Source organism: Microcaecilia unicolor, chromosome 12, assembly GCF_901765095.1.
Source record: "Microcaecilia unicolor chromosome 12, aMicUni1.1, whole genome shotgun sequence".
Taxonomy (NCBI): domain Eukaryota; kingdom Metazoa; phylum Chordata; class Amphibia; order Gymnophiona; family Siphonopidae; genus Microcaecilia; species Microcaecilia unicolor.
This window is the reverse complement of record NC_044042.1, coordinates 9323568-9339523: the sequence shown is the minus strand read 5'-3', so window position 1 is coordinate 9339523 and position 15956 is coordinate 9323568. Positions and strand designations below refer to the sequence as shown.

Genomic DNA, 15956 nt, shown 5'->3' with positions numbered 1-15956 from the left:
GGAACATACTTGACACATGCGCGGAAGAGTTTCATGGTAAACTCAGCCAGGCAAATGCAACCGTGCTTGACACGTGCGCAGAAGGATTTCATGGTAAGCTCAGCCAGGCAAATGCAACCGTGCTCGACACGTGCGCGGAAGGGTTTCATGGTAAGCTCAGCCAGGCAAATGCAACCGTGCTCGACACGTGCGCGGAAGGGTTTCATGGTAAGCTCAGCCAAGCAATTGCAACCGTGCTCAACATGTGCGCAGAAGGGTTTCATGGTAAGCTCAGCCAGGCAAATGCAACCGTGCTTGACACGTGCGCAGAAGGGTTTCATGGTAAGCTCAGCCAGGCAAATGCAACCGTGCTTGACACGTGTGCAGAAGGGTTTCATGGTAAGCTCAGCCAGGCAAATGCAACTGTGCAGCACACATCAACGCTGCCCTTCTGCCCCCTTAAATAAGCTTTTCAATTTTTTTTTCACTTGAAAGGCTTATATTGAAGCACAGAAAATATGTGGCCAATGTGTGCTTTCACTTTTGGATTTGCCTGGCCTCGTGCACGTTTCTTTCTCAGTACCTGCGCTGAAAAGTGTGCGGGGGCTTTCTCCCACTTCCAAAAGAAATCAATACCTGACGGATTTTAAACTGGAAATCAAAAGAAATTCTCGCTTCAAACCTTTCAACGCCAGCTCCGAGCTGGCATTATTTTTCCGGCGTTAAGAGCAGGGTTTGTTTGTGCGCTGTTCTCTGAGCATTGGGAAGGCAGAGCAAACAACGCCATTAGCATACATTTGACTACATTTAAATACAATTTGCGGCCATTTCTGCATCATATGATTTTTCCCTGTGCTAAAGCCCTCTGAGCATTCTGCTATTCCTGTGCTAACTGGCCTTCCCACCGGCCGTAGCTTTTGAGAATTGGCTTCTAAGAGTGCTGTAGCCCGTGGAAAAGCTGCGTCAGTGCGAGTGGCCGAGGTGAATATTTATCATGGTATGTAATATGGTCCAGAAGTGTGGGTTCTGAGAACTACTACTACTATTTAGCATTTCTATAGCGCTACAAGGCGTATACAGCGCTGCACAAACATAGAAGAAAGACAGTCCCTGCTCAAAGAGCTTACAATCTACAGAACATCTGTAGAAAGCAACACACCACAAGAAAAACCCTGAAAGGATAAATTATAAAACTTAATAATTTCAGCTTTTTTTCAATACAATCCTAGCATGTCTTAAGGTGAGTGTGATGTGCAGCCCTCTGTAGCCTGGCTAAAGTTAATTTCATGCTTATGGCTATGAAACAGTTTTCTTGAAGCCGCTGGAGCTCCATTCACTGTACCGAAGAGAATCAGTGGCAGCTTGACAGATGGCAGCTGGCTACAGCAGAGTCTGAATTTCTGCACAATGACGGGTATTGAGTGTGCCTGGAATTCAGGAATGAGTCCTAATAAAAGCCTGTGAAAGACTGCTGAATGATTCTTATGGGATATCTGAACCAGGGGTGTAGCCAGACCTCGACGGGGGGGGGGGGGGGGGGGGGGCGCATTTTGAACCACTGCCGCCCTCCTGCCACCACTTCCACCTCCCCCTCCCCCTGCAGCCGCTCCCCCCCCCCCCACCCCGCCACTGAGAAGGTACCTTGGCTGGCGGGGGTCCCCACCCCCCCGCCAGCTAAAGCGTTTGTCCCGTGCTGGTCTCACATTGCTTGGCGCGTTGTTCTGTTTTCAGTCGATGTGCACGCTCGTTTTAACGAAACTGAGCATGTGCAACTGAAAACAGAACAAGGCACCAGGCAATGTGAGATCAGCGTGGGACAAACGCTTTAGCTGGCGGGGGATGGGAACCTCTGCCAGCTAAACCGGGGGCCCCAGAGCCAATTTGGGGGGGGGGGGGTCCAGGCCCCCGTGGCCCCTCGTAGCTACGCCACTGATCTGTACCAGAACTGATCTCCTTGGCTTTCTTTCATGCAACTTTCAGTCCTCTCTCCTTGTTAATACCTTGCACACATTCACTGGCTGGCTCTGGCTGCTCTACACTTACATGGATTTTAGAAAGAGATTAGAGACTTGCTTTACGCTAGGCAAATGAGAAAAAAACTGTCTCTGTCTAGATCACTGGACATCCCAGTTATGCACTGAGCAGGAATGTCGATGGAGTGATTGAAGACTAGACAGATATGTGGTCTGCTGCTCCCCTCTCCTGTTGGGGGGGGGGGGGGGGGGGCAAGATTTCCCAGGCCCAGCCTCCAGGAAGGGCCCAGTGCCGGCGTTCAAAAGGCCACAGGCCCTTCTTCCTGCTGCGTTCTTCCTATGCAGAAACAGGAAGTTACTTCACAGGAGGCGGGACAAGGCAGGAAGAAGGATCTATAGCTGGCAGAGCATTCTCTCTTGTTTAATTCTGCAGGAGGGGGGCAGTGGTGGGTCCCTGAAGATTGTTTGTCCCGGGTAGGGTTACCATATGTCTGGATTTCCCCGTACATGTTCTATTTTTGAGGGCATGTCCAGGCAACCGGGTGGGTTTTGCCAATCTGCTCGTTTGTCCGGATTTCTGGACAAACGGGCAGGCTGGTGGGCGGGCCGTCCTATAGGATGACCCGCCCGCCAGCCTGCCTGTTTGTCCAGAAATCCGGATTGCTAGCCTCCCCTCCTCTTACTTACTAGTGCCCTGGTGGTCTAGTGACCTCTTTCGCCTTCGGGACAGGAAAGAGCCCCCTCTTTCCTGTCCGGAGCGCTGCCCTGCATGCATCCTTCCTGTTCCTGATCTCTGTGCCGATTCAAAATGGCCGCTGACAGTTGAAGTCTCGCGAGGTCGCTTCAACTCTTGGCGGCCATTTTGAATCTGCGCCAAGATCATGAACAGGAAGGATGCATGCAGGGCAGCGCTCCGGGCAGGAAAGAGGGGGCTCTTTCCTGTCCCGAAGGCGGAAGAGGTCACTAGACCACCAGGGCACTAGTCTCCTGTTCGTTTGTCCTGCAGGGTAGTTATCATGTTAACTCTGCTCTGCCGGCCACAGGTCCTCCTTCCTGCCGCGTCCCGCCTCTTGTGTGAAGTACTTCCTGTTTGGATGCAGCAGGAAGAAGGACCTGTGCAGGAGAGAGGAAAAAGAAGTAAGCAGGCCTGGGGGGGTGTATTTCCAGGGCCTGGCTTTGTCTCTCAGCGGCCCTGCTGCTGCTGTGGCTCCTTATGCCCTTGGGCAAGTCACTTAACCCTCCATTGCCTCAGATACAAGCTTTAATTATAAACCCTTCAGGGACAAAGAAATATCTACTGTACCAGAATATAATTCACATTGACCTTCCATTAAAAAAGGTGTGAGCCAAATAAAAATTATAATTGCTCAATTACTGCAGAGTGGCAATGGAATCCAATGCCTGGGATGTGTTCTTGTTGTCATGCAGGAGTTTTTCAATTGGGCGATGGGAGAATAATTGACTTTTGATGTCAGTGGATTAACTGTTTTGTCTATGTTGTTGCCTTCATAAAGGAGCCTTGAAAACCATCACTTCTAACTACCAAATCTCCATGGATGCCAGCAGCCGTGCCACTGGCACATCCGGGCTCCTATCCCAGTCCAGAGAAAGTCGTAGGAACGTAAAGCAGATGGAGGACGAAATGAAAAGAGATACAATGGAACTTGAAAGCTTGAGGGAGACCATGTCCTACCCAAACCTGACCCCAACTATCAACAGGGTAAAATACAGTGGCAGAGTTTATAGACATAACATAGATAGATGGATATTTTGCTCTGGTGCCATGAACCAACCACAGATGGGGTAAAAGGTGAAGAAGGGGGGACTTGTGGAACGGAGGGGGGGAAAGCTTCCACTTTTGGTTTGTTTCATGGTGAAGGAGGTCTGAAATATTTAAAATGAAACAAAGATTTTGTTCTGTGATCCATGTCTGGTTTTACCACATTGCATGCAGGGAGTTGTAGTTCTGATTTTTTCCCCCCACTGATTTCTGTTAATTGTCAGACTCGTAAGATGACTGTGGTTCAGTCAGAGGTCGTTAAAAGGCCATGTGACTGAAGAGCAGAGGGCGTACAGCTTGCTTCAAATCCCCAGCGGCTTTGGTCTGTTAGCGGCAGTTTGCACCATTGTGATAACATGTACAGTATTTAGGGATCCTTTTACTAAGGTGCGCTGAGAAATGGCCTGCTGTAGTGTAGACGCGTGTTTTGGGCGTGCGCAGAATCATTTTTCAGTGCACCTACAAAAAATGCCTTAAAATTTTTTTTTTTTTTAACGAAAATGGACTTGTGGTAAAATGAAAATTTTGCCGCGCGTCCATTTCGGGTCTGAGACCTTACTGCCAGCCATTGACCTAGTGGTAAAGTCTCATGCGATAACCGGGTGGTAATGACCTACGTGCATCACAGGCCAATTGGCATGTGCCCAGTATGCACGTCTGAAAATAAAAAATTATTTTCCGGACGCGTGTATCGGATGCGTGCGGTAACTCCATTTCGGCGCACATTGGGGGCGCGTAGATGCTTAAAAGGGCCCTTTTAATGAGGGTAGCATACGTCGTATTAACACTTGAAGAGTAAGTCGGTGGAATAATGTTCAGATAATTTTCTGCTGCTGATCATTTTGTAATGGCTTCTATCACTAACACTTGCCATGTGCAGCTGAATTAGCTGTGATTAATTTTCCAGTAATACAGATTACGATATTTATATATTTATTTGGTACATTTGTAGCCCACATTTTCCCACCTATTTGCAGGCTCAATGTGGCTTACATAGTACCGTAAACGGCGTCCTTTGATATTTTGGGAACATATAGCCTCCCCCCCCCCCCCCCCCGGTCCTATTCAGTGTTGTTATGCTGAGCTTCCTGAACTTCGGGCTCAGGAGGACCCCAAATGGGAGTCACTGACCAGCATTTGAGGTCACGACCTGGGTGGGATCTTCTTAGTTACATCATTATTCTGCACCTCCGGGTAGGGGGCGGGGCACACAATTTTATTTGGCCATGATCACGGGGTCATGGGCTATAAAAAGACTGACAAGAACTGGCGTACAGGGTCTTTTTTTTTACTGTGTATTTTCAGGAGCCCCCGGCCTTGCCCTCCCACATCCTAAGCCTATTTCTACGGATTTAACAGAATCTTTCACCACATCAAACTTTCTCTCTGCTGAAAAAGAACTAAACCAGGCCAGGACTACACCAGTCAAACCTATAGATTTTATGCGGTTTATTAAGAACTGACGATCAGTGGTGTCAAAGGCTGTTAATACATCCAAGTAAAATCTGCTCTTATCGAATATAAGTTTGAAATTAATAAAGTCTGTATGTCATGATGTGTTGTGTTGTTCAAGAAACTCTAACAATTGATCATATACTATTTTTCCAACTGTCTTTCCCAAAAATGGTAGTGATTAAATAGGCCTAAATGAAGAAAATGGTTGTAAAACCTAGCGTACGCCGAATAACCACGGGAAGTAAGATGAGGAGAAGCTTGGTTCAGCTCATGTCTCTTTTCTCCTGCCCAGGTCTGTGGTAGTGACCGATCGGAGCCCTGCACACCTCAGCACTGCAGCGGCTTTCTCTGCTCGTTGGCCAATGCCACCCAGTGCGGTGTGGGCACAAGTTGCAGGGGGACTGTTCCGCTCTCCAAAAATGCCTTCAGAACTGCCGAAAGGACGGCCCTCGATCTCAAAAACCTCAACGGCCAGTTCCAGCAGACTGCACAGAGGGTACGTACAATATAATTAGGGGGTCTTTTACTAATGCGCACTAGCTTTTTTTTTTAGCATGCGCTAATGAGTAGGACGCGCTAAACTCTAGAGACGCTAAAATGAGCGTGCAAGTGACGTGAGGGGAAGAGCGGGGCAGGCAATACGGCGGAGAGCCAGAGACCAGCGTTGGACAAACGCTTCGGCTGGAGGGAACTGGGGACTCCTACCAGCCAAACCAGGGGCCCCAGAGTAAATTATTTTTTTTTGGGGGGGGGGGGGGCGAGGCCCCTGTGGCCTCCCATAGCTACGCCACTGATGGGGTCTGAGGGAGAAGTGGAATATATCCAAGAATAGTTTGTAGTTTGACACGATACACTGTCCAATTTGAGGAAGGTCTAGGTGGCTAACGCAATAAATGGGGGGAAAAGGAAAGAAAAGAAATAGGAAAGTCCGAGCAATCGACCCATCACTCAAGGCAGAAAGAAGCACTCAACCAGTACTGAAAGTCGGCAGATCCTCAGATAACCAGGCTATGGACTTCCTGCCCCATTTCCCTAAAGTCCAAAGTTCAAAAAAAAAAAAAAAAGTCTTCAATAGAGGGGGCAGACTCAGGACTAATGTCAGGAAGTATTTTTTCACAGAGAGGGTGGTGGATATGTGGACTGCCCTTCCGCGGGAGGTGGTGGAAATGAAAATGGTAATGGATTTCAAACATGCGTGGGATAAACACAAAGGAAGCCGGTTTAGAAGGAATGGTTCCATGGAGTCTTAGCGGAGTTTGGGTGGCGACGCCGGTAACTGGGAAACAAAAACAGGAGCTGGGCAAACTTCTACAGTCTACGCCCTGGTCGAGACTGACTAGATATGGATGGGCTGGAGTGTAAATTTTAAGGGGCTTTGACGTTAACTTCAGAACTTAGTACAAGAACAGTGCTGGGTAGACTTCTACGGTCTGTGACCTGAGAAAGGCAAGGACAAATCAAACTCAGGTATACATATGAAGTATCACATACCATGGACAGATTCCTGAAGGAAAAGTCCATTGATCGTTATTATATTTTGGGGTTTTTTGCCAGGTTCTTGGGGCCTGGATTGGCCGCTGTCGGAGACAGAGTGCTGGGCTTGATGGACCTTTGGTCTTTTCCCAGCGTGGCGGTGCTTATGTGCTTAAAACGAGTTGATCTTGTTGGGCAGACTGGATGGACCGTACAGGTCTTCATCTGCCATCATTTACTACGTTACTATGTAATAAAGACTTGAATTTCTTAAAAGATAGCTGATGGTTACTTGCCCGCATTTCTGACTTCTATGCGTTTGTCCTTTTAGATCCGGGTAGCAGAGCAGACAGCAAAGCAGATCAAAGACAAAGCACAGCAGCTGGTGGGCCGGGTGAACACTACCAGGACGCAGATGGAGGAAGACGCGCAACGCACCCGACTGTTCATCCAGCAGGTCAGGGACTTTCTGACAGGTAAGCACCTAAGTAATACTGCACGGTCGTCCATCTTGTCTGACATAAGTACATAAGTAATGCCATACTGGGAAAAGACCAAGGGTCCATCGAGCCCAGCATCCTGTCCACGACAGCGGCCAATCCAGGCCAAGGGCACCTGGCAAGCTTCCCAAACGTACAAACATTCTATACATGTTATTCCTGGAATTTTGGAGTTTTCCAAGTCCGTTTAGTAGCGGTTTATGGACTTGTCCTTTAGGAAACCGCCCAACCCCTTTTTAAACTCTGCTAAGCTAACCGCCTTCACCACTTTCTCCGGCAACGAATTCCAGAGTTTAATTACACGTTGGGTGAAGAAAACTTTTCTCCGTTATTTGTTTTAAATTTACTACACTGTAGTTTCATCGCATGCCCCCTAGTCCTAGTATTTTTGGAAAGCGTGAACAGACGCTTCACATCCACCTGTTCCACTCCACTCATTATTTTATATACCTCTATCATGTCTCCCCTCAGCCGTCTCTTCTCCAAGCTGTATAGCCCTAGCCTCCTTAGTCTTTCTTCATAGGGAAGTCGTCCCATCCCCGCTATCATTTTAGTCGCCCTTCGCTGCACCTTTTCCAATTCTACTATATCTTTCTTGAGATGCGGCGACCAGAATTGAACACAATACTCAAGGTGCAGTCACACCATGGAGCGATACAACGGCATTATAACATCCTCACACCTGTTTTCCATACAAGGTGGGTCCCAAAAAAACAGCAAGGCAAACGATCTGCAAACTCCAACGTAGACAACAAAACGGCAGATACAATACGGAAGAATGCTGATGTCAAATACCAGACTTATTGGCCAATATTGGGCAATAAGTCTGGTATTTGACATCATCAATAAATTTTTGAACATTCTTCCTTTTTGTATCTTCTGTTTTGTTGTCTATTAATTAATTATTTATTTATTTTACAGCACTTATATCCCACAATTTCCCACCGCTGGCAGGCTCAATGTGACTTACAACATTTAAATTACAAATAGGTGAGCACAATAAATGGTAAGGGATAGGCAAGGGCAGAGAGGCAAGGAGAAAGAAATGGGTTAGTCCATAAGGGCAGTGTCCTGTGATCAGTGAGGTTGGCCAGTATCTGCGGTCTTAAGTGACTTCCTAAAAATCAGATGAGCCTGAACCGTTTTCACTGATTTAGGTAGTGCATTCCACAAGTGAGTACTGACGTACGACAAGGTGGAAGCATACATGGTTTTATACTTCAGTTTTGAACACGCAGGGTAATGGAGGTCTAAATAAGAACGGGCAGTTCTGAGTGAGTTTCTTGGTGGTAGGTGGACAAGGGCATCCATGTACGCTGGGGCTGTTCCGTAGAGAATCTTGTGGACTAGGGTACACATTTTGAAAAAGTTATACGCTCTTGTACAGGAAGCCAGTGTAATTTCTCATGAAGTGGACTGGAACGGGTGAACTTTGACGCTCCATAGATTAGTCGAGCTGCTGTGTTTTGGACGGTTTGTAGCTTCTTCAGGAGTACGCCTGTGCACCCTACGTAGATGCCATTGCAGTAATCTAGTCGGCTCAAGACTAACGATCTGACCAGATTGCAAAAAAACTCCTCTTGGGAAATAAGGTTTCACTCGCTTTAGCTTCCAGAGAGAGAACGTTTTCTTGGTGGTTGAGATGGTATGAATCAGGCACTCTACACAGGTTCCACTTCATCTTTAAACACTGGTATACTTAATCTCTGTCTCTCCCTGCCAATTTTGGGGCACAGACCATAGAAGGCTGCCTGGCACTGGTCTTACAGCCCAACTACTGGACTTATCAAAGCCCACTCCAGCCTTGATCCTGATCTGTTTTTTGCCATTTACGGGACCCCAAACCGCAGAATTCTGCCCAGCATTGGTCTTGCTACCAGGGCTTTTTTTGAGGGGGTACTGAGTACTGGCACCTTTTCTATTCTCTGCTACAGTTGACCCATGGACCCCAAGTTTTAATGAAAGAGCTCAGGCTCTACACACCAATTCTGCCTTGTCATAGATTCTGTGACTGGTTGCAGGGGGCCTGGCTATTGTGGGGTGGGTCCCTCAGTGATCACCCCACACCCTGAAGGGTGGCCTGGCATTTGAGTACCGATACCTTTTTTGCTAGAAAAAAACATACTACTCTTTAGGATCCCAGAATCTTGCTATTCTTCGGGGTTCTACCTGGAATGTTGCTACTCTTTGAAATTCTGCGTGGAATCTTGTCACTCTTTAGCAGGGCTTTTTTTGAGGGGGTACTTGGGGGTACTGAGTACAATCACCTTTTCCGCTGTCTGCTAAAATTGATCCATGGACCCCAAGTTTTAATTAAAGAGCTCAGGCTCTACACACCAATTCTGCCCTCATAGATTCTGTGACTGGTTGCAGGGGGCCTGGCTATTGTGGGGTGGGTCCCTCAGTGATCACCCCACCCCTGAAGGGTGGCCTGGCATTTGAATACCGGCACCTTTTTCGTTAGAAAAATCACACTGCTTGCTACCCAACCTCTGAAGCTGCCGTCAAAGCTCACTCCAGATATGAGGTCATCATAGCTACTGTGCCTGAATGTAATTTCCTTTGAGCTATACCTGGAAAAAAGATGTGTGTCAAATCCCAATAAATCAATTTCACCCTTGATGCCATGTACGTGCACTTCTCCATATCTAGTGAACAGCCTTGAGCAGGCACATGGAGAGGCCTCAGGCCTGGTGTACTGTCTCTCCACAGCAAACTATTAACAGGTTTAAGCTGCATGGCCTCTATTTCATTTTAATAATGGATCAGACTAATAAGGGATCACCTTGTCTACGAAAATCAGGTCAGTCGGCACTTCCCAGCTGCTCAGGTAGACCTGAGATCACGGAATTGTAGTACGGGTCTTACTGATGTGGGATTTGGCTCAGGCCTTTTCCATGGTCACATTTAGGTCCACTAGGTATTTCCCTGTTTGAGAGGTTTTATAAATCTTGGTTTTTCTCTGAGGAAATGGAGGGTTAGAGACTTGCCCAAGATCACAAAGAATTTCAGTGGGATATAAATGCTGGTTTGTCTGGTCCTCAGTCCACTGCTCTAATCACTAGGCTACTCCGCTGCTTGAAATGTCAGAAGTACATAAGTGTTGCCATACTGGGACAGACCAAAGGTCCATGAAACCCAGCATCCTCTTTCCAACAGTGGCCAATCCAGGTCACAAATACCTGGCAAGATCCTCAAAAAGTACAAAACATTTTATGCTGCTTATCCCAGAAATAAGCAGTGGATTTTCCCCAAGTTCATTTTAATAACGATCTATGGACTTTTCCTTTAGGAAGCCGTCCAAACCTTGTTTAAACCCCTGCTAAGCTAACCGCCTTTACCACATTCTCTGGCAACAAATTCCAGAGTTTAATTACACGCTGAGTGAAGAAAAATGTTCTCTGATTCGTTTTAAATTTACGACTTTGTAGCTTCATTGAATGCCCCCCCCTAGTCCTAGTATTTTTGGAAAGAGTAAACAAGCGATTCACGTCTACCCGTTCCACTCCACTCATTATTTTATAGACCTCTATCATATCTCCCCTCGGCCGTCTTTTCTCCAAGCTGCAGAGCCCTAGACGCTTCAGCCTTTCCTCATAGGGAAATCGTCCCATCCCCTTTATCATTTGCGTCGCCCTTCTCTGCACCTTTCCTAATTCCACTTGAGAATACTTGACTGCTAACCAATTTCAGTTCTTTGGTAATACTCTCTAAAGGGCTGGAGTAACAGTGGTAGATCTCCTTCCAGTCGGCTAACAGAGGGGATTATATTGGGGGGGGGGGGGGGGGGTGCGCTATATGTTAAAGAGAGAATTGAGTCAAACAAAATAAACATTCTACATGACAGATAGCAGTGTGGAATCATTATGGATAGAAATTCCATGTGTGAAGGGAAGGAGTATTCTTCTAGGGCTGTACTACCGTCTGCCAGGATAGAACGAACAGACAGATGAAGAAGCGCTTACAGAGATTAGCAAAGCTGGAAGATTGGGCAACGCAGTGGAGTGGAGGAGTAGCCTAGTGGTTAGTGCAGCGGACTTTGACCCTGGGGAACTGGGTTCCATTCCCACTGCAGCTCCTTGTGACTGGGGGGCAAGTCACTTAACCCTCCATTGCCCCTGGAACAAAATAAGTACCTGAATATATTTAAACCGCTTTGAATGTAGTTGCAAAATACCACAGAAAGGCAGTATATCAAGTCCCATTTCCCTTTCCCTATTTGAGATTCTACATGGAATGTTGAAACTATTGGAGATTCTAGATGGAATGTCGCTATTCAACTAGCAACATTCCATGTAGAAGCCTGCCCTTGCAGATCAGCAACGCGGCCGCGCAGGCTTCCATTTCTGTGAGTATGACGTCCTGCACATACGTGCAGGACGTCAGACTCACAGAAACAGAAGCCTGAGCGGCCGCATTGGTGATCTGCAAAGGACAGGCTTCTACATGGAATGTTGCTAGTGGAGGAGCAGCCTAGTGGTTAGTGCAGCGGACTCTGATTCTGGGGAACTGGGTTCGATTCCCACTGCAGCTCCTTGTGACTCTGGGCAAAATAAGTACCTGAATATATGTAAACCGCTTTGAATGTAGTTGCAAAATACCACAGAAAGGCGATATGTCAAGTCCCATTTCCCTCCCTTTCCCTATCTACCTGTATTAATGGCAGTGATTAGAACCATTTTTTCCCTTTTACCTAGATCCAGAGACTGACCCAGACACGATTCAGAAAGTCAGCAATCACATCCTCTCCCTCCAGTTGCCTGCTGACTCCGCAGCCATCCAGAGGAAGATGAACGAAATCAGAAGCATTGCGACCAAACTGCCCAATGTGGATGCGGTGCTGTCCCAGACCAAACAGGACATCGACAAAGCCAGGCAGCTTCAGAAGGAAGCCGAGGAGGCCAGGTGAGAAGAAAACAAGGACAGACACACTCAGAGGAAAACCTTGCTAGCGCCCATTTCCTTTCAAACAGAAACTGGCCTTTTTTTTTACTAGTATTCTATAATACTACACTCATCTGAAGTGAACATCCCTGACCCTCCCATGCTACAAGCATTTGTTGATGAATTGAATGTTAAATTTGGTTTTACTCCTTATCTGGATTGGTTCTTGCCTGGTTTTACTGCTCCACTGTTTTGGTTGTTGCTATGGTGTGGTGCCGCATCCTTCCACCACCGCCAACTCCAGGCTCCGCCCTTTCTGCCTCGCCTCACCCCATGCTTGGAATAAACTCCCAGAGCCCATTCGCCAGGCCCCCTCCCTGCCCATCTTCAAAGCCTTGCTCAAAGCCCACCTCTTCAATGTCGCCTTCGGCACCTAACCACTACACCTCTATTCAGGAAATCTTGACTGCCCCAACTTGACATTTCGTCCTTTATGTTGTAAGCTCCTTCGAGCAGGGACTGTCCTTCTTTGTTAAACTGTACAGCGCTGCGTAACCCTAGTAGCGCTCTAGAAATGTTAAGTAGTAGTAGTAGATCTCTATCTGTTCTGCTAGTCACAACATTTCAAAGCAGAGTACAAATCAAAATAAGAAATCATAATGAAGAAAATTTTAAATGTAACATGTATAACATCGCTTCTACTGCTAGATGGGGCTGGTGTAGGATAATCTGGGTCTCGTCCACCCAGCAGTGGCTAGCATTAAATTACGCTGCCCACTGCCAGTTGAACATTACATAAGTACATAAGTACATAAGTAGTGCCATACTGGGAAAGACCAAAGGTCCATCTAGCCCAGCATCCTGTCACCGACAGTGGCCAATCCAGGTCAAGGGCACCTGGCACGCTCCCCAAACGTAAAAACATTCCAGACAAGTTATACCTAAAAATGAGGAATTTTTCCAGTCCATTTAATAGCGGTCTATGGACTTGTCCTTTAGGAATCTATCTAACCCCTTTTTAAACTCCGTCAAGCTAACCGCCCGTACCACGTTCTCCGGCAATGAATTCCAGAGTCTAATTACACGTTGGGTGAAGAAAAATTTTCTCCGATTCGTTTTAAATTTACCACACTGTAGCTTCAACTCATGCCCTCTAGTCCTAGTATTTTTGGATAGCGTGAACAGTCGCTTCACATCCACCCGATCCATTCCACTCATTATTTTATACACTTCTATCATATCTCCCCTCAGCCGTCTCTTCTCCAAGCTGAAAAGCCCTAGCCTTCTCAGCCTCTCTTCATAGGAAAGTCGTCCCATCCCCACTATCATTTTCGTCGCCCTTCGCTGTACCTTTTCCAATTCTACTATATCTTTTTTGAGATACGGAGACCAGTACTGAACACAATACTCCAGGTGCGGTCGCACCATGGAGCGATACAACGGCATTATAACATCCGCACACCTGGACTCCATACCCTTCCTAATAACACCCAACATTCTATTCGCTTTCCTAGCCGCAGCAGCACACTGAGCAGAAGGTTTCAGCGTATCATCGACGACGACACCCAGATCCCTTTCTTGATCCGTAACTCCTAACGCGGAACCTTGCAAGACGTAGCTATAATTCGGGTTCCTCTTACCCACATGCATCACTTTGCACTTGTCAACATTGAACTTCATCTGCCACTTGCACGCCCATTCTCCCAGTCTCGCAAGGTCCTCCTGTAATCGTTCACATTCCTCCTGCGACTTGACGACCCTGAATAATTTTGTGTCATCGGCGAATTTAATTACCTCACTAGTTATTCCCATCTCTAGGTCATTTATAAATACATTAAAAAGCAACGGACCCAGCACAGACCCCTGCGGGACCCCACTAACTACCCTCCTCCACTGAGAATACTGGCCACGCAATCCTACTCTCTGCTTCCTATCTTTCAACCAGTTCTTAATCCATAATAATACCCTACCTCCGATTCCATGACTCTGCAATTTCTTCAGGAGTCTTTCGTGCGGCACTTTGTCAAACGCCTTCTGAAAATCCAGATATACAATATCAACCGGCTCCCCATTGTCCACATGTTTGCTTACCCCCTCAAAATTGCTCCCATGGCACCACCTTCACCCCCACCCCAGGTCCTTTTTATATGGATAATATCTGGCCATTTAACAGCTCAGTAGTATCTGTGTAACATTTAAAAATACACCCTAAAGGTGAGTTAGTGCATTTACCATCCACTGTCGAACTTGCATTGAAAACTGAACGCTATTGAAGTGAATCGTTTCATATTTTGCTTATTTCCAGAAACAAGGCAAACCTCGTGGAAGGCAATGTGGCGGATGTCGCTGACAACATTAGGCAAGCACAGACCGCCCTCCAACAGGCAGAAGACATCATAACCAACTTCAGTTACTCCATGCGACTAATGGAGGACCGTCTTGCAGAAGTAAGACATTTTTTTGCCGGGACTACTGCATACGTAGGAAGGTACCACATAACTGCCAGCGTTCAGACCACTGGCGTAGCTACGTGGGGCCACAGGGGCCTGGGCCCTCCCCAAATTTCCTCTGGGCTGCTGGTTTTGCTGGCAGGGGTCCCCAACCCTTACCAGCTGAAGCCTTGGCCAGCGCCGGTCTCTGGCACCGCTGCGTTGCCTGCCCTGCTCTCTCTTCCACCTCACGTCCTGCACACTCCCTTTTAGTGAAATTGAGCATGCTGGTGGTGGTGCCGCAGACTGGCGCTGGACGAGGCTTCAGTTGGCGGGGGTTGGGGACTCCCGCCAGCCAAGGCATTTGTTGCAGCAGTGGATGGGGAGCGGAAGGGCGGCGGGGTAAGCGGTGAGACAGCGGGGGGGGAGGGGGCAGCAGATTAAAATGTGCACCCCCCCACCTCAGGCTCTGGCCCCCTCCCACCGCAAGGTCTGGCTACGCCCCTGGTTCAGACTGGTGCATGTTTAGCTTAGTGGATAAAGTTGGTGCAGCTTTTATACTGTACTAACCTTATCCATCTACTTATCCAGTTAGTGGACTGAATATTGTTTCTAACTGGTTAAGTACTGGTTCTGCCCAAGCTGTCCTAGCACTTCTCTTTAATGAATATGCATGAAATTAATTAGCATATACTACATGTATCGCTTGCATGGTCCTTGTGGATACTCTGAAAACCGGATTGCCAAATTCAGAATTACTACCTGGACGCACATAGGCTCTTACGCACCTTTGTAAAAGGGTCCTAAACGCTCAAGTGACTTCTGTCTGCGCAATAATGATTGGACTTTAGAAGGTGTGCTTACCAATCGTGCTAGATTTACGGGATAAAGTGTTAGAGGACATCCGTTTGTAAGACTCCTGAAGCAGGCTGTTGTGGCCGAAACACGATTTGTTTCGAGTCTGTGGATGTATTAAATAAAAACCTATACGTTTTATACATCATCTAGCCTTATCCTTTTTTGATATCACCTTTGCTGTGTTTGCTATCCAGCTTATTTTCGAAAGAGAAGGCCAGCCATCTTCTGGCACAAATCGGGAGATGGCCGGCCATCTCTCAAGGCCGGCGAAATCGGCATAATTCGAAAGCCGATTTTGGCCAGTCTCAACTGCAGTCCGTCGCGGAGCCGGCCAAACTTCAAGGGGGCATGTCAGCAGGTTGCAGCAGGCAGGACGGGGGTGTGGTACGAGATGGCTGGCTTCGCCCGATAATGGAAAAAAGAAAGCCGGCCCGGACGAGCATTTGGCCGACTTTACTTGGTCCCTTTTTTTTTTCAGGTCCAAGTTCCAAACAAGTGCCCGAACTGACCAGATGACCACCGGAGGGAATCGGGGATGACCTCCCCTGACTCCCCCAGTGGTCACTAACCCCCTCCCACCTTCAAAAAAACAACTTTAAAAACTTTCTTTGCCAGCCTCTATGCC

The 15956-nt window shown here is 47.4% G+C and overlaps 1 protein-coding gene across 2 annotated transcripts in view; it reads left to right on the top strand.

Annotated features, from left to right (window-relative positions):
- The window catches only part of LAMB3 (laminin subunit beta 3), a 109223-nt gene that overhangs the window by 87272 nt on the left and 5995 nt on the right, over nucleotides 1–15956 (top strand). For both annotated transcript variants that reach the window (XM_030221328.1, XM_030221329.1), the window contains exons 16-20: nucleotides 3467–3672; nucleotides 5480–5683; nucleotides 6992–7136; nucleotides 11858–12065; nucleotides 14350–14491. In XM_030221328.1, coding sequence (XP_030077188.1) covers nucleotides 3467–3672; nucleotides 5480–5683; nucleotides 6992–7136; nucleotides 11858–12065; nucleotides 14350–14491 — 905 coding nt within the window. The remainder of the gene's footprint in view (nucleotides 1–3466; nucleotides 3673–5479; nucleotides 5684–6991; nucleotides 7137–11857; nucleotides 12066–14349; nucleotides 14492–15956) is intronic.